This window comes from Struthio camelus, chromosome 16, assembly GCF_040807025.1.
Source record: "Struthio camelus isolate bStrCam1 chromosome 16, bStrCam1.hap1, whole genome shotgun sequence".
Lineage (NCBI taxonomy): Eukaryota > Metazoa > Chordata > Aves > Struthioniformes > Struthionidae > Struthio > Struthio camelus.
Window position 1 is genome coordinate 21,225,499 of NC_090957.1, and position 23,783 is coordinate 21,249,281.

The 23,783-nt window shown below is 41.5% G+C and overlaps 1 protein-coding gene across 1 annotated transcript in view; it reads left to right on the forward strand.

Annotated features, from left to right (window-relative positions):
• Positions 1-23,505, forward strand: part of KSR1 (kinase suppressor of ras 1) — a 75,246-nt gene extending 51,741 nt beyond the window's left edge. The window contains exons 5-20 of the mRNA XM_068910209.1: positions 372-376; positions 2,532-2,592; positions 3,748-3,831; positions 4,443-4,504; positions 4,613-4,719; positions 5,039-5,207; positions 6,473-6,514; positions 7,643-7,697; positions 8,442-8,487; positions 9,438-9,817; positions 12,159-12,255; positions 13,057-13,190; positions 13,618-13,749; positions 14,053-14,188; positions 14,542-14,675; positions 20,133-23,505. Of these exons, the coding sequence (XP_068766310.1) occupies positions 372-376; positions 2,532-2,592; positions 3,748-3,831; positions 4,443-4,504; positions 4,613-4,719; positions 5,039-5,207; positions 6,473-6,514; positions 7,643-7,697; positions 8,442-8,487; positions 9,438-9,817; positions 12,159-12,255; positions 13,057-13,190; positions 13,618-13,749; positions 14,053-14,188; positions 14,542-14,675; positions 20,133-20,211 (1,723 nt within the window). The 3' untranslated portion in view covers positions 20,212-23,505. The remainder of the gene's footprint in view (positions 1-371; positions 377-2,531; positions 2,593-3,747; positions 3,832-4,442; positions 4,505-4,612; positions 4,720-5,038; positions 5,208-6,472; positions 6,515-7,642; positions 7,698-8,441; positions 8,488-9,437; positions 9,818-12,158; positions 12,256-13,056; positions 13,191-13,617; positions 13,750-14,052; positions 14,189-14,541; positions 14,676-20,132) is intronic.
• Positions 23,506-23,783: the final 278 nt, after the last annotated feature.

Sequence of the window (23,783 nt, forward strand, 5' to 3'; positions counted from 1 at the left end):
CCACTGAATAAGTCTGATTGATAGGAAGAGCAAAATATAGCAGTTCCTTGATTCAGACACTTCCGTGGAGCCTTCCAGTGGACGGGAGTGCCCAGCTCCATTAACAGTTCTGGTCTGCAAGCCAAAATTCTCGTACACTGTTGTATGCTCCATTCAGCCTGGAGCTAGAATTCTACCCCGCAAAGCCTAGTAGTGCTTGTAGACAGGGAAATATACTGGCTATGCAGTGACTTCAGGAGCCTGTGCAAAAACAGAGATGTTTGTAAATCTGACATCGAAGGCTGCAGGAAAGAGTTTCTGCTCTAACAAAGTCTGTATCCTGTCACATGAATATGAATGTCTAAAAAAAATTTTTTTTTTTTGTCCTGTAGGTTCGGTAAGAGATTTTTACAGGGCTATCTTCATTTCATTGCCTGAGAGGGAGGAACCCGTCCTTGTCAATTATCTGCAGCATGATCATCTTCTCTGCAACCTTTGGAGGTCCTCAACAGGGCTTGTATCCCAGAGTTCCTGTTAACTTTAACAGGAGCTTGGCCTGTTGGAGAGCTGCAGGATCCTTACAGGGTCCTTGTTTGTGCTGGTAGTTCTTCAGATGACTAAAGCAACAGAAAGTAATACAGATATTTTGAGTATTAGAGCAGGGTTTTGTTTTTTGTTTTGGTTGTAATTGATTGTCTATGACATCAGACAGCTGATTGTGTCTCTTAGTACTAGAAATACTGTAACTTTATTTCTTTGGATATCCAACGCTCAATTTCTTTGCATAATGAAATTACATGGTCGCATACAACCTTTGGAGAGACACTTCAGCATGTGCGTTAATGGGAAGACTTCTTCTGAAGTTTGTGGGACTAGTCATATATTTAAGGGGTTGCAGCACTAGGACTTGTGCTTTTGTGCAGGTAATATATCAGCATTAGTGTTTTAGCTCTCCTGACATGATTATGCACGTCTGTCTCATAGACACAGAACCTGTAACCCTGAAGCTAACGGAGAGAGCTTTGGGCTCACTGAAACCTCCTCACCTGCCTCTTAAGTATAAAAAACTATAAGGACATTATAGCACCACCTGTATATTTAATGTCCTTTACAACAAAAATCCCAGGAATTACTTGCAGAAATTAATAAATATAAAGACAAAAAAAAAAAAAGAAAATGTAAAAAGAAACCTGAGCATTTTTCTGTGGAGAGTAACAGAATTTATATAAGAAATAAAAAAGGCATAAAAAGAAATTCAAATGAAAATTAGTCCCATTCATTTCTATTCTCTCTCTTAAATTCATTAGGATTCTTCAGTAGGGGTTTAGGAATGTTAACTGATGTTAATATGATTAATTCAGTGTAGGTTTGGATAGCCAAACTACATCAGTTTCATGCAAATATATTCCTTTGAAAAACAACTAGTTATTACAGCCTACGCTAAGATGCAGAAGACCACAGATGCCTTAGAAAGTTCACTGTAATCGTGATAAAAAAAGAATCTGGTGCCATCTATGGTCAAAGATGGGGACAGGCTTTTTGTAAGCAGTGGCAGTGTCCAGCCTTGAAGCTGTGTTAGTGCCCGTAGATTGGGTCTTCTCCAGTTTTGCAATATGGCTATAGATTTAATACAGGAAATATACCATAAGACTTCCTAAAAACTCTCAAATACTAAGATTCTGGTATAACTACTGGAGCACTGGACTAAGATTTTGGAGTCTAGATCTCCTTTTCTACATTTATTGGCCTGCTAAGTGATCCCACACAAATCTTTGTATTCTTTTGGGTCCCACTGGCTCTGTCTATAAAATGGAGATAATACAATTCTCATCGTAAAAGAATACTTTGAAATCAATTGACATTGCCTGAAAACTGGGTGATAGTATTGGTGATAAACCAATTTGGAGTAAACAACTGTCTGACTTTCAGCTTTTAAAGTCTGCTCTCTTAAATGGGCATCTGATCACATTTGATGAGAAGCATCAGTTTACCTTCTTTTTTGTAAGCTTCTTTCCTGATTCCTTGGCCACATATTCACTCTGCCTTTAAAACTATTCTATAATATATGACTACAGCTGTTCTGACTTGTGAATCTAGTTTATCAAAAATTAACTCTTTTTCTAAAAGCAAGTCTCAGTACTGCATTTAGTTTCCTTGAAGAGTAACAGATTGAGAAATAGAAATACCTATTGGGAGCACTGGTTTAAAACCCATTTGGTCAAGCTTTTTGTTTTTGGAATGGCTACATCCCTGAGAAGAGGAGACCTTCAGTAACCTGTAAATTTTCTTCTTTTTGTTTTATGTTTAACAAAAAGAAGGGGGAATTCTAATTCCATCACCAAATCTTATCTTACATTACTTCTATATAAAAGCAAATAAAAGAGCAGTATCTGATGGCTTTATAGCAGAAGGCAAACCAACGTCAGCTGTGCTACTAGCAGTGTCATAGCTACTAGTCCTTAGAAACAAAATGATCACTATTATAGCTGTCTCCACTGGTAAACACACTTGTGCCTAATGCTTCCCTAATATATCCTTTTGTTCTCCATCAGAACTCTCCCAAGGATCCCCTCAGATGGTACGAAGAGATTTTGGCTTAGCTGTAACACACAGGTAAGCAGCGTGTGCTGTGTGAGACACGAAAGAAACAAATGGGTCAGACTAGGACTCTACCCTATTTTGTGCTGTTCAGAGTAGTGATGACTAAGATGGGCTTGAAGCTAGGTGGGGTGCCTCATTTGTGAAGTGCAGCTTTAATTTCATATTTTAGCTTCATTTGTTTTTAACATGCTGCTGATGTGTCCAGCACCTGTAATCCTTTTTTTTTTTTTTTACAAAGCCAGTTGACTGGGATTCTGTGATGAGCAGTGTATCAGCGGTAGCAGGGTTTTGTACGGGGGTCATGTCCAGGGTGATAGGACTAAGTCTATCAAATGTGTAACAATGCCTTTCCCGAAATGCTTTCACTGATACAGATGAAAGGGAAGCTACTCCTCCCTGTGTGGAAAGGGCAAATATATCCCTTTTTCTTCCTTGCAACTGCCTGAATCCCCATTCCCAAATCTCAACCAACTGGCTCCCCAACCAGTTCTAACACCAACCTATTGGTTTACTTTAATTTTCTGGTAAATGGGATAACGCTCCTCCCCACAAGCACTGCCACACACACACACACACACACACACACACACAAAACTGTTTCAGTTGTACAGAAACATTCAGGTGCATTTAAGCCACACAACATGACTTGTCCTGCTGACCTGAAGATGGATACTAGCAGCTGATTAGCAGCACACGTACAGGCTGCATCTGTACTTGGAGTGTGTCCTGGCTGCTCCCTTTCAGAGCACTTGCTTATTTCATGAGGTGACGATCACTTCCAATTTGAGCTTGTTTTATGAAAAGAAGAGATCTTCTGTCACTCAGGTATGTTTGACTGCATAAAGCTTCAGATCTGTAATTGCTGTCTTGCTGATGTGCAGCTTTAAGGACCTTCTAGAGATGTTTGTTCACACACAGCCAGTCTCCATAGTCAGAATCACCTCTGAGCACCTTTCAGACTTTTTGCAAGAGCTGAGGGGCTAGCAGGAGGCCAGAGTTGGTGCCAGCCTTCTTGAAGTTGCTCTAGATTAGAAAAGCAAGAAGTTTTTTTCAAAATACTGCTTACTTTTCTTAGAAAGGGATAGGCTATAGCCTGTCTGTAGCTAACTAAAAGCTGTACCTTTTCTGTCGACACTAATTAATGTCATTTCCCCCTCTTCTGCTTAGGTTCTCCACAAAGTCTTGGTTATCTCAGATTTGCCAAGTCTGTCAGAAAAGCATGATGTTCGGGGTGAAGTGTAAGTACTGCAGGTGAGCACACAGAGATGATCTTTTACAGAAGAACTTTACATTTGATTCATTAAAGTTTGCCATTACCAAATATATTTCTTGATGCGATAACACTTAACAGAGGCATAATTTTTTCAGTCGGCTTCTGAAATGGCAATGGGATGCATCAGCATGACTTGTACTTAGGTTGGAAGGCTGACATATGGAGGAACCCAATTCACTTAACTGCCACAAGCTTCCTACCTGATCATGGGCAAGTCTTTTAGTGGGAGTTGGATACCTAACTAGCTATGAGGATTTCAGTTTTTGATTCTTATGAGGATTTCAGTTTTTGATTCTCTAACTGGATTGTCTATCCATAGCATTAAGATTTTTAGCAGTCTTCTGTCTCACCATAGGGATCAGTGAAGGAAACTATATTAAAAATAAATCAGATGCTAAGACACGTATCTGTTTTTAATTAGCCTAGTGACATAGATAATAGGGTTCTTGACTTGAATGCACAGGCCTGCAGTGGGGCCCTAGAGCTTTCCAGACCTCTGAGATTAGCATGAGCACAACAAATGAAGGCTAGGCTTCCTCTTTTGGGGAATGAACAAGTTGCTGTTTAATGTGTAATCTTTCTCTTTCAGGTTAAAGTGTCATAACAAATGTACTAAAGAGGCACCTGCTTGTAGAATATCCTTCCTTCCCAGTAAGCAGCCTGCAAAATCTTAGTACTTACAACATAATTGATGGTACCACAATAATAAGTCTGATTAAAGCTTTTTTCTCCTCCTCTCTTCTTTCACCTGTTTTTCAGTAACAAAAATAAGGAGGACAGAGTCTGTCCCTTCTGACATCAATAACCCGGTAGACAGACCGACAGAACCGCAGTTTGGAACTCTTCCCAAAGCACTAACTAAAAAGGTACTTGGTGACTGAAGTGACTGTTTACATTTACAGACTGAAGTCTGTAAATGACTAAGGAGCTACCATAAGGAGAGATGGCCAGCAGTACCTTGCTGGCTGGAGCAAGAACTGCACTGTTACTAACATGCTGGCATGTGAGCCTTCACTTTGCAAAGAGACTTTGACACATGATGTTTTCTCCATGTAAAAAAGGGTTTCCAGCCCCTGCTCACTTACAAAAAATACGCTATATTTCTTTTCTATGTTTAATAAATATTGAGGATAATTTTTAAATTTTTTACTTATTTTCTCACCAGTGACTTTAATTGCTTTGCAGGAGCATCCACCAGCAATAAATCATCTGGACTCCAGCAGTAACCCCTCCTCTACAACCTCTTCCACACCATCTTCCCCAGCACCTTTTCCGTCTTCCAACCCTCCTAGTGCAACACCTCCCCCAAACCCATCTCCTATGGGCCAGAGGGATGGACGGTTTAACTTCCCAGGTAAACCTATATTTTTCAGGAGAACTGCCAACATCAGAAAGGCCTCTCTATGCAAGAAGAGGCTGATCAAGACTTCCTAGGTAGTGGTAGGTTTCTGAATACATGGTTGCATCTTATGCAAGGTGTGAAGTTGAATCAACTATCTGATAAAAGAAAAGAGTCTGTTCTTACATATTTTAAGTGGTATCAACAATAAAAGGTACCTTTCCAGAAGACAACTTACTGAAGAGTGCTAGCACCTTTCTTACATGATCTGATCTTTCTGTTTTCTCCTTTTTAATGATATACTCCACCATTTTCTCAATATGTTGCAAAGTGCATGCTGCTTGCCATATTTGGTCACCAGTGGCTTTAAATCATGAGCAAGTTGACTGCTAGAGCAAAACATGGAAAAGGAGAACTGAGATAAGTCACTTTGCCAGTCCCTTCCAAAGATAACGATCAACTAACATTCATTTTTAAACATTTGTCATGCAACTAAGGTGGAAAAGAATTTACCCTACACACTTTACACATTGAGGATGTAAATGTGCTGCCCTTACCAAAGTCGATGGAGGCAAGGATCCCTGACAAGGGCAAAGACTTACATAGTGAGAATAAATTTAGTTCCTTCTACCTGGAAATTAAGTCACATGTTGCTCAACAGCTGCCCCGTCTAGCCTTTGACATTGCTATATTTTTTACAACAAGCCTTTGATCTGTGAGTGAAAGTCACTATTTTAGCCCACTCCAGTGGAGCAGAATCAGTGCCTCAGTTCAGTATAAGAATTCTGCTGAACCCACTTTATTTCACTGAATATTTATAGTACAGCCTAATAAAAAATGCTTGAAGATGGCTCATGAGTTTCAGCCTCTCAGGATGCATGTCTGAAAAGCTGAAACTGAAGGCAAGGGAGAGCACTGAAGCACCAGAAAGACCCTTACCAGGGCCTTTTGGCAACCCTAGGTTCTCTAAACTTGCTTCTACCATTTGAAGTCTGAATGCATTTTTTGTTCCACCAGGCTATTTGCTTATCGGTAGTATAGCTTTCATTTGATGTTTGTGTATCATCTTAGTCTTCCAAAAATGCATGTGCTGAAATTCCCCCCCCTCAAGCAAGCTGATAATCTACTAATCTGTTTCCCAACAGAGAGTTGGGACTAATTCATTGAATGCGTGGGGGGCACTTGCTGATGATCCTCTAATTTGTTCTTTTTTTCCTGGATTTTTTTTTTTTTTGCTGTCCGCTCCTCTTCCCTCCCCCCCTTTTTTTTTCTTGGAAAAGCTGCCTACTACATTCAGCATAGACAACAATTTATCTTCCCAGGTGAGTTCATTGTTTTAATTCTACTAACCAGCCTACGCTGCTTTTTTGTAACTTGTATAACTTGTGCTTGTTTGCTAAACTTGTTTTTAAACTTCTGCATGCTGCCTGAGAATGATGATTCTGCTTTTCAAACAAAAACATATCTAAAACAAAGCTTTCTCTTATCTCAACATATAAAGGGTAACAATTCAGACTTCTCTCTCCTAATATGAGGTGGTACATCCTTATGTACTAGGATGAAACTCCTACTATTCAGTTATATAACAGCAGATTTCTGCTATGAGCTTCTATACACAACCACGTTCTTCCCTTAAAAAGTTAGCTTTCCTGCCTCTACAAGGTCATATTACTTAGCTAGTACAAATGGCCGCTCTTTCATTTCAGGAATGCTGAGCTAACTTATATAAACTGAAATTCTTGCCTATGGGATTTAAGAATGATGCAACTCTATTAATTTAGACAGTTAGAAGCCCTATGAAAATGCATTTAAAGCAGCAGGCTTCATGCTTTCAATGTGAACTCCTAAAAAACTGCCAGTAGAGGTGTGAATCTTTTTAGAAATTTCACATATGTGGATTTGCAGGTACAAACTCTTTTTCTTCAGTCACTGATCATGAATCCTTGGAAGCAGCTTGTTTCTCACTTGAGATCTGGTGATGGAGAATGTAACGTACAGAGTATTTACTCTGAATTTTGAACAGATTTGCAACCCAAGCTGAACTTCCTGTGCACTGGTGATGCCAGTCACACCAGATACAGTTTTAATACATGACCTGCAGCATAGATGCTGTCCCAGTTCTGTGAGAATTTAAATATTTCTCATTGTCTAAGGCAATTTAAAGGGGCGTGAGCAGATTACAGACAAGGACTGATCTTGCAAGATGTTACAGATAAGTCAGTGAATGGGAAAGAGATGGGGCTTGGTCAATACACAGGCATGTAAGTACTGTGAAAGACAAGCATAGTTCTACATGAATAACGATATAAAATCCTATAGTCTGTAATTCAGTTTACTTTGCAATTCCTGAATAAGAAGCAAATAATCTTTATTGCAAGTGTTAAAACTTCAGATTATACTTCAGGGAGTAAAGTATAAAACATATATATCAGATTTTTTTGTTTTCTCAGAAATTCCCAGTCCTGCACAAGTAGCACAGCATCCAGAAACAGCTGAAGACACTAAGTAAGTATTATTTTTAATTCTTTTATTTGCATAGCATTTAGCTGATAGTCTTCAGATCACTGCATGAAAGCAGTATGTTTTGACCAAAACCAAGTAGCCGGCTGAACTGATCATCTGAAGACTTGAGTGTTAATTAGTCAGCCGGTGTGATTCTGGTATTGCCAGTTTTGTAAAGCTAAATGTGATATTTGAGTCAAGTAAGAAAGAAGTCTGTGCATTTAATATCTGGTTATGCTTGTGTGCAACTTCCCCAGATCAGAATTGTCCAATGAAATAGAAATTACAAGTTTTTACAATTTAAAGAGCATGGCAAACTTAGCTGCAAGCAAACATCTTTTTAAGGATCTGAATTGTAGGATATGCAAAAATTTTTAGCCTACATTGCTTGCACTCACAATTGGTTGACCTGCTGTAGGCCTTTCAGCAGTAGGAATATGAGTATCCGTTACTGGAATAGACTAACAGTGTAGCATACCACTGCCAAATCAATTCCTGTCACTTCACTGTTGAAAGCCACTTCAAAAATCTTTTGTCCTTCATTTTGCAAAGTAAGCTTAGAGAGTCCTTATCTGTTAAGCACAGCAGCCATTGTATTTTTCTCTGACTTACTGTGTTGCTATCGATATCTGTTTGCTTTCTGTTACTTCTTTGCACTCCACTGATGGTGTATGTGGCAGCCCACTTTTCTAACGTAGCTAGATATGCAAGTGTTATTTTTACTGTAAACTTATCTTCTCTTGTTAGTGCTGATGATCAGCCAGACACAGATGGAGTTCATTGTGAAGCAGAGGTAGGTTTTCTGGTTTACCCTTTTGTACAATCACAAATTCCATGCTGAAAGTGCAATACAAAAAGTCGTGGCCCTGAAATTATGAGTGTAGATTAGCTATGCCTTACCTTAGTCCCACCAGACTGTTTGTACTGCAAAGATCAACTGAAATTTCATGATATCTGAAGCTAGGTTGAAACAAAGAAGTACTTTTAACAATTAACCTTTTCTAATTGGGCTAAGATGATACTTTTTAAACTTCTAGCTCGCTCAGTTTGGCGCAGCCATTTTTAACATTACAAGAGGTAGACCTGTTGTTGCAGTTAGGAGGTCTACCTCAGCTCTGCAAGTAACACGTGTGCATGTGCTTATGCTTTGCCTAAGAAAAGCATTTTGTAGCTTTCCACAAGACTGTTCACGCTGCAAGTTGAACATGTGCTTAGGCGCTGCTGGACTCAAACCCTGAAATGGGTTGCTGTTAGGATGAGTGAATCAAGAGAGGTGGATTCTATGACTTCAGCAGAAATTACTGGATTTTGAATCAAGCACAAAAGAAGAATTTTAATAATCTCAGAAGAAATGTGCTTGAAGAATGAAGAGGCCCTTGACTCTTCCTTTTAAAGTGATCTATAGTTCCCTCACCCACCCACACGTGTTTAAGGCCAAATCCTGAGAGATGCTGAGCCCCTAGATGTCAGTGCTCGTTCTACAAGTTTAGCTCTACATGGGATAAAGCCTTTCTTGTCTTCAGCTGCATGCAGTGACATACATAATACATGCATAATATACGTCTTTTAGCCTTCCAAGATAACTTTATCATATGAGGCATATTCCTGAAGCAGTAGTCAAACACATACATCCAACGCATTACAGTCCTTCTCTCAAAACAACCTTTGCTGTTGGCTTGTAGGCTGATCCTGCCCCTCAGATAGGACTCTAACATATTTTTCCCTCCTGTTATTTGCAAACAGGTGGAAGAACCAGAGACAAACAAATCAGAACCTGAAGATGATGAGGATGAGGTGGAAGACTTGCCAAACAGACGGCCACACTTGCAAGGGATGATCTATCGCAAACCTAGCCAGACCAGTGTGTACCTGCAAGAGTGGGACATTCCCTTTGAACAGATTGAGCTGGGGGATCCTATTGGCCAAGGACGATGGGGGAAGGTTTACAAAGGAAAATGGCATGGAGAAGTGGCAATCAGGCTGTTGGAGATAGATGGGAACAATCAGGATCATCTCAAGCTCTTTAAAAAGGAAGTGATGAATTACAGGCAGACCCGACATGAGAACGTGGTACTTTTCATGGGAGCATGCATGAACCCTCCTCATCTAGCAATCATTACCAGGTAAGGACATAATGTCTTCTCTCATTATTGCTGTATATAAACCTCTCACTGCAGTCAGGAGATGGCAGACACGAGTGCAGTCTAAGTTGAAACAGAAGCCTACTGTAGACTACAGAAAGAGCAGACTCACCAATGAACCCCTACCGAAGCGCATCCCCCCCCTCCCCCAAAAAAATAAAAAAAAAAGAGTGGGAAAAACATGGGTTCAAGGGTTTGTACAGGCTGCATGCCTTAGTTTGGACCCCTGCCTGAACTAGAGAAATGAAAAGCCATGTGCTGCTAGTAGTGTTCTTGAGCATCTGTCCCTTTCCGTATTGCCTGGGTTAGACTGAGGCGTTGAGATAGTAATAAAACTACCCTGGCCCTCACAGAGACAGTTCATACAGAGCATTTCTGAGAACTTCACCCAGAGGAAGCCTGACAGTCCTTCCCCAAAGGGATGCCAGCTCTCCTAAGAGAGCCTTGTGCATCTGGCTGTAACCATGGCAGAGCAGATGCTCTTTGTACTTGCAGGGCTGTTGGCTTGTTTAGTTTAGGCTTTCTGGGTCTTGGACCATGAACCGCAGGACTGTTCTGTGCTTACTGGAAAAACCATATGCCATAAACTGACAAAACAAACAGAAAACAACAACCCGTCCACACACACACACACACACTTGGAAGTTGGTCAGAGGGTCAGATACTAGAAGTGGAATAGACACAGCCACCATAGAAGATAACCTTGTTGTAACCATGTTGCTTTTGCACTTTCTTTCTACAAGATCTCTTTCCTCCTTTTAGGGAGTAACTAATATTTTTAGCAATTTCCTTTTATTTCTGAATTGGGAGGAGGGGGAAGGGGTGAGAGAGGCAGGCAGGCAGTCCTAACAGGTGAAAAAATCTGTAGCAGGCTCCTTTTCTGTCATTCAGTTCAGCACAGTAGCAATAAAGCAATATGTGGGAGGGTGATAATGCAAATTATCACCGTGAGGCCTTCCCCTATTTGAGGTCATTGCCTCTCCAGGATATACACAAGTTTTTCGGAGTTTCTATTCCCTCTGAAGCCAGTTTGTTCTAGGAGGTTTCCCATTGGGGTTTCTTGCCCTTCTATTATGTCACATGCTAAAACAACTCTATGTATGAAGGTATTTTGAGAAGGTAGGGAGAAATAGGCAAGACTGAGGGAAGCCTCTAGAATAACTGACACAAAACAAACCCAAATAAATTATTTTTAGAGGAGAGAAGAAGAAGGGGGGAAAAAAAATTAGAGGCTGTAAACACACTGTAAAGCAGCCTGCCCCACACCAGAACAGAGCAGCACTGCTAATGCTAGCATCACAGAATAGGTAGTAACTGTCGCCAGCATCTCTGGCCTTTCCAGGTAAGTTCCGTTCTGCTCCGTTTGCCATTCACTAGCATCAGGACACTGAAGTACCCCGTCCTTTTCCCCACCCCCCAGTCACAGACAAAGCCACATGTGGCTAATTAGAGCCAACTCATCCTACAGCTCTTACTGCAGCAGAAGGTTGGCGTGACAAATGCAGCACTAAAGACGTTTTGGGTTTGGGCCCTCTCTTGCAGCTGAGCCTCTTGCCTTGCTATGCTCACACCAATTGTGGATTGCCTTGCAGATTTTAAAGCCAGCGTACAAGATTTAAGCCAGGGTAAAGCCATTAATCTCTTACATCCTGTTGCATTCAGAAAGCCATTCCTCTCCCAGGGAAGCAGATGCTTGAAAGCGGAACACTGCTAGCATCAGCTCCAAGGGCTGTGAGAGTATCTGCCTGCATTGCCTTTCTGTTCCTCTTGGGGGACGCTTGCTGATTAGGCAAAAGCGTTACCATTTTTCTCCTCTCTTCTGTTTTCAGTATTAGCATCATTTGGCTTCCAAGTAACAGCTTTCAGATGTTCACGTGCAGGCTGAACTGAACTAAGGCTGAGAGCAATTTTCTCATGGTCTAGCAAGGAGGTACTTAGTCATTTCTAGGTGCCGATTCCAAAATCGGTTTCCTGTTTAAGTCCCTAGTAGCACTGCAGGCAGAATCTGGTGCTCAGCTTTGAAAACTGGACTTCAGTAGTAAGAACAGCATAATGAGAAGTGGGCCTCTGAAGAAATACATCAGCATTTGTTACATATCCTTGAACACCTTTTTTCTGACAAGACGACACCTGTACATGTGTACACTCACACACAGAGCTGTAAATCAATTAAAGTTCTTTAAAAGGGCACTTTTTAGCAGTGGGAAGAGGGATGGGATTCCACCAACGTGACAAGAAAACAAATTGAACATTCAGTGTTAAATTTATTTCCCTCCAGTATTTTAAAGACATTTTTCAAGATTCTTGTTCCTCTTTCCTGTAGCTTCTGCAAAGGAAGGACCCTCCATTCATTTGTAAGGGACCCCAAGATATCCCTGGATATTAATAAAACCAGGCAGATAGCACAGGAGATCATTAAGGTAAGAGTATGTTATGCTAACAGAGGAGGCATCTGCTTTCTGGGCATTGCCTTAGCTGTACAGCTGGAGGGGGTCTGTAAGTCCCAACAGCCCAACAAGGCGTTGTAGCAGGAGAAATGTGAAGTGGGCTGAAAGAACAGTGCTAATTTAGTGGGCAGTAAGCTAAGGGGCTGTAGGGATCAGAAATAGGCCTTCTTGCTTGTCAGTAAGGGGCTGGGGATGGAGAATTTAGATAGAAGGAACCATAAAGAAGCGCATGCAGGACAGATTACCTTCCCGGTTTCTGCTGTGTATAACTAACTGCCACTAAGTTAACATATTCTGAATTAGAGGCCATTTTCTCCCTTATTTGCACAGCATTTTCTGTACTCGCTTTAAATATTGCTCAACTAAAATAGCATCTTCAAAGCCGCTGTTTCCTCTTTGGGCAGAAACACTATGAGTTTAGTTCAGTACTGAACAAGCTTGTGTCAGTGGTTCATTGTTCTTATATGTGCAGACTTCCTAGGAACTGCGAGTTCTACAGCCACTTAAGGGTCCCCCTCTCAGCCTTCCCGCAGCCCTACTATGCAGAGGATGAAAAACAAGTCAGAGGTTAAGCATTAAACTAAGACCTGCTTCCTTGCAGGCTTCCCTTGCACCCTGCATAAATCAGACAGCTGCTGTGTCTCCACTTGCAAGTGATGACTTATGCACAAGTAATGAGGGTAAACTTATGAAAGCAATCTAAAAGCAAGGCACACCCAGAGTTAGAGGAGGGGGAAAAAAATATTACATCTCTGCAAATAAACTTTTTTCCAGGGCATGGGGTATCTTCATGCAAAAGGGATTGTACATAAGGATCTGAAATCCAAGAATGTTTTCTATGACAATGGGAAAGTTGTGATCACTGACTTTGGATTATTTGGAATTTCGGGTGTCGTTCAGGAAGGAAGGTAAGTGGAGATTTCAATGCCTGGTCCACTTCTAGAGTAAGTAGTGAACAAAGAGGTGACGTTGTTTTGATGCATTGCACAGTGCAAGTGAGGAATGTCAATTGGTTTAGTATATACACACATTTTGGAACATGCACTTTTCATTAAAACAGAGTCCACCTTACACTTCCAGTAGCATAGGGCTAGAAAGTTATGGATGGACTAAGGCTCACAACACAGAACAAAGATGACTTTAAGCCCAAAAATGAACTGGAGAGTCAGGCCAAGATGTACATGTTGTTTAATATGACAAGAAACTTGGAAAGAAATGTCAGCGAAAACATCCGAGTACCTAAAGTCAAAGTATTAGGTGAGGCACAGATATGGGCCCTGTGCTGTTTTGAGCTTGAAGTAGTTTTCCAGTACCACTTCTTTTTCTTGAACTCAGGAGAGAGAATGAATTGAAGCTGCCTCATGACTGGTTATGCTACCTGGCCCCTGAAATCGTTCGTGAGATGGCCCCTGGGAAAGATGAAGATAGGCTGCCTTTCTCCAAAGCTGCAGATATCTATGCTTTTGGGTAAGACACAGCCAAGAGTGCCATGGTAGCTTGCTAAATTAGAATTTGTTTACAGACCTGAGCTTTGCAAGTTGCTGGTGGTCTTCTCACAGACTCAAGATTCTAGCTAGCATGCTTTTTCCTTACCAACTGAAGAAGATGTGGGCATGACAGTTTGACAGAAGGGTGAGCGGGGTGGAAGGGGTTTGCTGCACAGCCTTATGCACCTGCCAGAGCTTATCTGAAGCAATTGCAACTGTGTCAGGGTTTTCTGTCTTCCTCTTAAGAGCAGGCCAAGCCTTGATATGTCTGTTGATGTTTCAGGACTGTGTGGTATGAGCTCCAAGCAAGAGAATGGCCTTTCAAGAACCAGCCTGCAGAGGCGCTTATTTGGCAAATTGGGAGTGGCGAAGGTGTGAAACAAGTCCTTGCAACAGTTAGTTTGGGGAAAGAAGTCAATGTAAGTACCTCAGTGGCAGAATCTTTACAGATAGCTGTTTACCAGGGAGCTGGGAAAAAGGGAGCTGCTTAAAGAGAAGGTTTATCTTACTGCAACAGGAAAAAGAGCAAGAGAGAGAGCATATTAGAACTAGATACCAGATTAGATACCAAGCCTCTGCCCACAACTATCATAGAGAAGGGGACATCCACAAGTACCTGGGATATTTATCAATAAGAATGTCAAAGACTTTTTTTTAAGTAAGGATCCCTAGCTGGGCTCCCATTAATCGGAGTGCTCAAGCAGTTGCTTCGTCTGAACAGTTAACCTGTGAATTAACTGGAGATAAAAAAATCCACAAATATCCTTTGCAGGAAATTCTCTCAGCATGCTGGTCGTTTGAACTCAGTGAGAGACCTAGCTTCACCGTCCTTATGGATATGCTTGAAAAACTGCCAAAATTGAATCGTCGGCTCTCCCACCCAGGGCACTTCTGGAAATCTGCAGAGTAAGTATCTGCTACTACTTAGAATGCTTCTCCTACTCAGAATTTGCTAAATGATCATTTCTGTCCTTTATTTTGCCTTTCTGGCAGCTGTCAGACCTCTGATGAGAGAGTAATAGTGTGCTGTTCTACTTTTCTAGTTACTAGGAGATTATGCAATAAAATGTGCACACACTTCAAACAGTTGGATTTCTACTTCAGCATAGTCCCCTCCCTCTTTCAATAAGTTATTTGCCTGGCTGCATGTTTGGTTTCCAAGGGAAAATCTACCAGCACTGGAAATGGCCTGCACTGACCCCAAAGTAGTTAGAATTTCCCCTGCGACTGAGCAAGGAAAGGGCCAGAGAGCATGCCACAGTTTGCCTTTGAACCTGAACTACCAAATTACAGAAGAATCTTAAGCTTGCAACCTTCTTCAAGGAGCATGCTAGAAAAAGAAGAAAACCCTCCTCCTCTTTAAGGAGGATGGAAAAATGCCCAGTTCGCACAGGCAGATAAATAAATGCAGTCTTATTGCTGATGCAGAATAATTGGTTTTGGAGAAAAAAAATAAGTGGTAATTATCTTCAGAATCTCTAAATTGCTTGATACACACAGTACACTAAATTGACAGCTAGGAGCAAACTGCAGAGTTTGGACTGAATCTAAGTTGGAGTCGCGTCAAGATTTGGACCAAATAAAGATAAATACTGAAATGTGAGCTTAAATTCTTGTCAGTTCACAATACTTTCAAGTCAGATTCTTTGCTGCAATTATGGAAGAAAGTTTTCATAAGATCAAGAATTTATAAACTGTCAAAACTGGAAGAGATCCCTTAAAGATATCTGGCTGATGCAACCTGTGACATCTGTGATGATAGATCGGACCAGGATATAAAATGCATTCTAGTTCAGATTGCATTAACATGAAGCCACAGGGCCTAACACTTTCAGTCTCCGTTCTCATGGATAGCCTGTCAGTCTCTCAGTCAAAGATGATTCCCACTTTTACTTCTGCTCAGATCGGCAGAAGTCTCTCTATTGACTAAAGTGGAAGTAAAATAGATACAATCTTGGAGCCTAGAGATTTGAAACCCACATCCCATTCCAGGCCAGTTTTAGGTCAGCTGTCTGGTCTCCACTGCTGACATCCTGTGCTCCTGAGGAGCCTCCTATTTACATCTGTTAGTGAGCTTGGGCCTTCAAGTCCCAGCATAGGAAAGCTGGTCTAGTTTCAGGGACACCTTAATATTTCCTTTAGTCACAAGGTTATATTTTGGTGAATTCACTATTTTTTTTTTCCTTAAAAAACAAAATCTGTGAGAAACCGGACACATTTGCAGCTAGTGCACATTCACCAAGTAGTTTTCTCAGTATTTATTTTCATCAACCAAACCTCTAATGTTTGTTTTCTCTTCTCTCTCCTTTTTGATGTTTAATCTACCCCTTTCATTCCCATAACGCTTCATGATCTTCCTGCAATATCTTACCATAACTACCCAAATACTTGTGTTTACTTGTATGGCAACTGTCACGGCATTTTGTGCTTTAGCAGGTTTGGTTTGTTTGGAGCTTTGGTTGAAAGTTTCACCTTTTGTCTCTTGTGCAATTTCCCTAACACTAGTACTAAATCCTTAATACATTATGATATTTAATAATTTCAAAATGGCAAATGCTTCTCTAAAGACCATGGCACCGTCATTATACAAAAAGGCATTACTATCAACAAAAGATTCAATATTTACTATCCAGTCACTCATAAACAGATCTGTGATTTTGTTCCCTGCACTGGACGGGTGTATATGCAACTCACAGCACTCCTTTTAAAAAGGATACATCAAAAAGGAGAGATGTAAAGTATTCTTACATTTGACAGTAGTTATTTGCCTCATCAATTATTGCTTCTATGTTGTGGCATACAGTTGAGAGACAAGGTATCTCTCTGCACCCTGAACGCTTATTACTTTAGGAGAACCATCATAGCTACAGTGTCAGTCCTTGTGATTTCAATTTTCAGGATTAACATAAATAAAACCTGAAGAGAAACCAGCAAAGATAGAGCTAAAAGTGTAGCTGTATGCAATTGCTCCTCCTTACCTGTTTTTCAGTTGTAATTTAAGAGAAACATTTAATTTTTTCCTTCTTCTGGCTTAAAGCATTTTGAACATAAATCTTTCATGCATGTTGTGGGGTTAGAGAGCAAGTGATGCTACTACGCTCAGAGCAATTAGAAGGAAATCAGTACCCATAAAATCTGGTCCAGCACAATAATGAGACTAAACAAGATCAAATGTAAGAATAAAACATGAATGTTACAGTGACCTTTTGACACCAACCTATAGGCTGCAAAATGTGATGATCATCAAGGTTCTGTCATTTTCATCATTGACGAGTAATCGAGTCCTGCCTGCATCCTTTAGCTTAGGAACAGGCAAAAGCACCTAATGGTGACTGTTGGCAAGAAGAGGTACAAGCAACAGGTTTAGGAATGAGTCTGAGTGGTGAAACATGTCTCCGCAGTGAGAGGTTAAGACAGGGCTGTGCTGCAGGGCCCTGCCTGGTCCTGCGTTCCCAGGGGTATGCAGCCTGGCTTTGAAAAGGTGCAGGATCTGCCAACTGAGGTGGTTTTGAAGAAACCAAAAACATGCCCTGGCTCTTCCCCTGAGCACGCTTATTCCACATAACCCATGCGTTTCAACCATGTTTCTGGACACAGTTTGCACTGGCCATATCTGTAGCAGCTACCTTGAGTACGTGCTTTTCAGTTCCTTAAGTCATTCAGCCTCATTTGTGGCTTTTTTTTTTTTTTTTTAAACTAATCCTCCACTCTCTCAAAGGAGGGCGATTGAATTTAAGTTGTCCTCAAAACATAACACAACAGTTCTTTTGCTAGGAGATTTGTATAACATGGCAGAGTCCTCTTGGAAATATTTTTTCCTTGCTACGGAAACACAGTATACTCCAACACCAGTGTCCTGTATGGCAACACTTTCACACCCTCATTTCTCTATACAATAAGAGCCATTTGTGTTGGACTGTTAACTCTGACAACGGTTTTGGGATCTTTTCACCTACCTAACTAGACGCTACAGAGCAGGCAGAGCCCAGACTGCCTACACTTTGCCCTGCAGAAAAATCACACTATTGCACTGTCCTCTAACATCACACTGGAAATTAACTTGAAGTAATGCTTCCCATTTGGGCCATCAGTGCATGAGAATGCTCAATTCCAGAGTAATTTGCCAGGTAGTTATTTTGGATTAGTGTTTCCATAGGGAATTATTCTTGAACAGCTTGTGGAACTGTGGAATCGTGTCTAACGTAGCAGCTACCCTGATTATTTTCCCTACGTAGACAGACACCCTTCCCTCTGCCTGTGGGGCATGTAAATCTGCATACATTAATACTTCACCCTTCTTGCATGCTTTGAGCAGAGAAATATTTTAACTGTCAGTGTTCATTATCAATGTTGACAGCTGAATTAGTACCCATTGAAATGAAAGGGCAGGCAACTCAGTTGTTGTTCACCCCCTGCAAACACATCCCCTCTGACAAATCCTTCGAGAAACATTGCACTAACCCCATGCTTTATTTTGGTGTAAGCTTTGTAATATGTAGTTCTCAAAAGCTTGCTTTAAATAACTGAAAACTAACTCTCACGGTGTCTTTTTCCCTTCCCTCCCATATTTCTTTGTAGGTTGTAGCTACTGGTGCAGTAATGGGCTCCACCTTGCATGCTTCCATGTGTTGTATCCTAATCGGCAACTTGGACAATCACCTTCCATTTAAAACAAACAAACAAAAAAACCCACCAAAACCAAACCAAATTAACCCATGGACGTAATCAACACTTTATCAGAATTCTCCTTTTCTGCCTTTTTCTGCTTGGTGTGGGCTGTTAGCTTGAATAACAACAACTGTCTGCAAGAAGTTACTGTCTAACAACACGGCCATCTTTCACTTCTGAAGCATTTCAGCAGGCTGTAACTTCTTCCTGGAAACGTTCTAGTAACCTGCTCTCTAACTAGCAGGGTGCAAACAACAGTGCCGCACGTGTCCCGCCCAGCAGTTTGGGGGTTTTGTTGAAACTGTTATGACTGTGTATGTCCTGCAAGTCTCGTGTAGCAGAGGGTACAGTTTCTAGTTGTTGTCTGAGGTTATGCCTGTCATCCTTAGTGCTAGACGGTGGCTTGTGACTGAAGATAAAAGGTGCATTCCCTGGGCACAGCTGATAACTGAGCACACAACTTGAACTGCAAACCAACAGAAGTTAAGGGCCAGATTATGCCAGATCTCTCTTGCTCTTGGGACCAGAGCCAGCATTACATTGAAGCCAGTGGCAATTTTGTTGGGGGCTGGATGAAGCATCAAATGACTCGTGTGAAGAGAAGGATGGTCCTTGCTCTGCTTGGGGCAAGCTGTAGTCCCTAAGCCTACCTGGGGCCAGGCTGCCAGCGCTGCTCCAAAGTCAGAGTTGCAGCAGTCAGGACAATAGGCTTGGTCCACACGGGTCAGCCAGGATCAGCTGCAGTGCTGTTTAAGAGGAATTAAGCAAGAGCTCCTTTCTGTTCCTTTTTCTCCCTTCCTTGCAAATCCAACTATTTGTGTTTTATGATTTGCTTTTGTTTGCCTCCTCTGTTCAACAAAATGCCTGACCTGGCATTAGGGGCTTTGCAGAATTGTACCTAGCCCAGCAAATATGTGCCTTTTTATGACAGGTCTTTTTTCATTTGTTAATGATTCATAATTTTGAAAAATACCTTGTTTCAGGAGTGAAAGGATGGGGACAGAGGAGGGTGAGCAACAAAAACCAGAGAGTTTTTTTTTTTTTAAAACTATTTTCAGTGAGGACAAATACACCCATACTCATTCCCTCAGAAACTCAGGTGCCTGCATGCTACAATGAAAAGTCTCCTGCCGGAGCTCACATTCAGGCTGTCTGTCTTGCCATCACCTGAGTGCATGTATGTAGAAAGGCAGTTTGCAAGTGAAAGTGTTTCTAGCTATGCTAACTTTATCTTAAAAAAAATACATCTTTATGCACTTGCTACAGTCTGTGAAGAGGAGCAATTTTTTTTAAAAAACAATTAATATATCTTGTCAAAATGCTCCTTTCCCTTAAAGAAATTCTGTAAGTCATTTTTTCCTTCCCTTCTACGCCAAGGGAACCCAGTGCCCATTGAAAACAGCTGTCAGGCATCTGACCCACTGTAGGCATTTATGAAAATCTCTGGTTTTCCAGGCTTTACTTCTCCAATTTGAAGCAAATCAGATTTGTGCTGTGTGTTTCCAGTGATGAGGTTAGCATGAATAAGTTCACTGTGTTGCGTGGTTACTTAAACCTCTTTGCAAGATGATATGAAGTTGTATGAGATCAGAATCTAACCCATTTTATTTCTTTTTGTAGGACTCTAGCTTTGTAAAAGGAATTAAAAATAATTCTTTCCCTCTCCCTTCTCCTCTCCCTCCCTGCTCTTTTCAGCATTAACAGTAGCAAAGTTGTCCTGCGTTTTGAAAGATTTGGCTTGGGAATCCTGGAACCAAGTAATCAAAAGATATAGCATGGTGTGTAGTTGTCTTGTGATAACGTTGTCTACCTTCTACTTACACAAAGCATCAGAAACCTTCACAGAATCTTCCAAGCTATGAAACTGGTGCAGCCACACGACCGTCAGTTCAGTCCTGTGTTGTTTGCAAAGTCTGAATTCTGCCGGAGCACCAGCAGCTACTTAAAGAATGTTTACATTATACTTGTGTGAACTATATTTTTTTAAGCATAATAAAACATGAATCAAGTTTAACTACAGCCATTCAAACAGCACTGGAAAAAAAACCAAACCAACTTTCTAGTTCCTTCTTGTATTTATGGTATAAATAGGAGCTATCTTCTGCCTCCAAAGGATTTGTTTTCAATAAGACAAGTGGAACAGGTTCGCTTCAGAATGGCTGTGTATCCAGTGTAAGGGAATGGAGTTATCAACTGCATTTTTCTTTCAGTAAGGTAAAAATTAATCTATTGCATTGTGATGTGGCCAAACTAATCACTGAGCTCTGATTTGCTTCAGAGGGGTTGGTCTAAGCTCTGGGTTACCTCAGTTTAAGTTACACTGGTGCAAATCTGCTTCTGATAGTAGAGTTTGTTATCACATAGGCTAGATTTCAGTTAAAAGACAGCATCAAGGCCTCTTCTACACAGAAATCACAATAAATGCTGCTTGCTCTCATATAGTCCAGTAGCAGGATTAAGACAGTAACCAATGACTGGCCTTTAGGGGAAGGAGAAAAAAAAAAAAGTAGCTTTTAAATGAGGAACTGCCTTAAATTCTCTTTTGGCCCCAAGAGGGAGCAGTACCTGCAGAGTGATGCCTTAACAGCTTCACTCTGTAAACTGAAGGCACCTTCTGCTCCTGTTGGCTTTGCTGGAGCTAAGCCTGAAAAGTCACGCCAATGGCTTCTTACACCTCAGGATGAAGAAATGCAGCTTGCTTCCTTGGGGAGGTCATGTATGCTGCTCTGTGCCCTGCTGACTGCTCAGGCTAGGCCAAAGAGGATTCCTGAAGAGCTTGGGCGTTTCTTTAAACCCTCAGCACGTAAGTGAGGGGCTTGGAGGTGCAGGTGGCTTGGAGGCTTACTTGTCACCCATGCCAGGTCAGGCCAGAAAGTAGTTAACTCCCTGCCCTTACATTTCTGCAGCAGCCTTCCCTTAAAACTCCTCCCAACTCAGGCAGGTTTGAGCACAAAGAGGGTTTAGGAGTGAACTCTACCAAATAGGAGCTGGTGAAACCAAAAGAAGTCACCCTGGGCAAGGACAGCTAGGGAGGTGGAAAGGCAAAGGGATGCTTTAGGAGCCTTCAGCCATGGAGGGATGACAGCACGCTCTGTGCTGGTTTGGGAATGGTGCTGGATTTAGCAGAAGCCCAAGGCAGCCAAATAAGAGAAGAAACAATCTGCTATTTGAGCTTTTTTTTTTTTTTAAAAAAAAAAAAAAAAGAGGGCCAAATCATCTGTTGCACATGTGCTGCTAAGACTAGTTTTAGTTTTGTGCACAGGAAGGAATGTTAGATCCCAGGTGCCGAATTCTTCTTCTGAAGTTTCGGGCACATCAAATCCCAGTCCCCTAAATTAGCAGCATTTCTAGAAATAAAACACTGACCAGCAAGACTAGACTCTTGCTGCCCCAGCCAGCATTTCACTTGTGGAGAAAACATTTTTTCAGAGCTGCAGGAGAAGGAAGAGAGACAAGTTGGGGGTGGGGGGGGACAGCCATAACAAATCTGTTTTCTGTTAAATAAGGTCCTCATGTGCAGAACTTGTTAAGATATTCACTCATTTCCCCCACCTCCACACACATACGCTTACCAGCTCCTATAAGTTTGCAAACTGTTAGTTCTCCCCAGGAAGAAAAAAGGGGCAGGGGGGAACTGTTTTAGTCTTAAATTTTTTAAAACAAGGAACGACCAAAACCTTGCAACTAGGAAAGTAACATCTTGGTGACTTGACTCACCCCAACAGCTCAGACTTGTTTCAAAGGTTAATTTTAAGACTTCAGTCTGATACGCAGGTTAGAAGGGCTGCATCCGATTACACAGCGAAGGCAACAGAGGCATCATCCCACTTGCAAATCAAACAGCAAATGGCAAGCAGTGCAAGGAAGGCTCCTTCACGCCTCCCATTCCCATTGCTCTGCCATCTCCAGCAAGCCAGGGCAGCAGAGGGACCCTAGTTATACAACGAACACTGAGATTCCTTCTGTCCTTATACTATTTTATTTTGTTGAGATAGTTCATCAGGACTCCCTAGGAGTCACTGAATTTCATTTCTCCAAAGGTGCTACTTCACAGTACTAGCACATTACGGTGAAAGGTGTAGTAGGGGTTTGTAGTTTACAAGGCTTTGAAACAAGGTTCATAGAAAAAAGAGCTCTGAAGTTCTCCAAGGCAAGCAGAGCAGTAAGCACTCAGTTCAGCTGCTTACGGTGGCCAATTTTCAGAGCAAAATTAAGTGACAAAAAAATTCTTGAGTTCTGTTGGGCAGAAAACTTAACTCCTACTATACATACAAGTCAACAGGTTTTTTTTTTTTTTTTTTTTTTTTTTTACAATTATTGTACTAGAATGACTTTTTAAATGCATCTCAAACAAAAATATATATATATATTCGTTTGGTGGTGGCCCAGTGTGGCACTGCAATACTCTTAATATCCTCCCTCTCCCACCACTTCATTTTACTAAGCAAATAAGACCCTTCCAAGTATACCTGTGTGTTTAACCTATGCCTCTTGGGTCTTACTACTGTTTGTTCTCTCACAATAAGATTCAAGTTGTGTCAGCAGTTTTAAGCAGAATTTGTTTTCCTTGCAAGTACTGCTTAAATAGCGATAGCACAATACAAGCTCAAAGCAGGGAGAAACGTGCTTCGTAGCACGTGTAGCAACGGTAGACAGAAACCTCCATTGGCTTCACTATGCGTTTTGCCTTAGAGAGAGGAAAACAAACAAACAAACCAAAAAACCAAAAACATCTGGTACTTAGAGCAAACCATTGCTTTGTAGCCTTCAGCTCTGAACAGCCTGTTAGCTGCTTCTGCATTCAAGGGTGGCAGCAGCAACCCTTGGTGTGCTCCTCACTATTTATTTCTGCCATCTGCATTCCCTAAAGCTGGGACACCCAAAACTTCTCAGTGTGCGACTCCACAGCTTAGCGAGACAGAGCGTTTCCTTGCTTCTTCATCAGCATTAACATCACTGTGACAAGTGTAACGCTGACAAAGCAATATATTCTTAAACTTTTTCTGTCAGATGGCTGGCTAGGAGGAGGGGAGCCAGCACTAGAGGAGCAGCCAGCTAAAAGAAAGGGGGAGAGGAGAGGGAATCTAGCACCGTTTGTCCTTCCCACCACTGCCCTCAGGTGGGATTCAAACACTGTCTGCAAAGACTGTTTCCAGGCACAGAGCTGTGCTGGCACCTCTGCTTTTAGGCAGAGCTTCCCCATCTGTTTCAGCAGGGCCTTTTGCTTAAAACCTGAGGTCCTACATGCGGTGCTTTAAAGCATGTTGAACTGCAGTGGGAGAACCCGATCCCTGCGCCCCAGCTGCGCGGCACCGAGCCCACCGCACCTCGGCCCGGCTGCTAGTG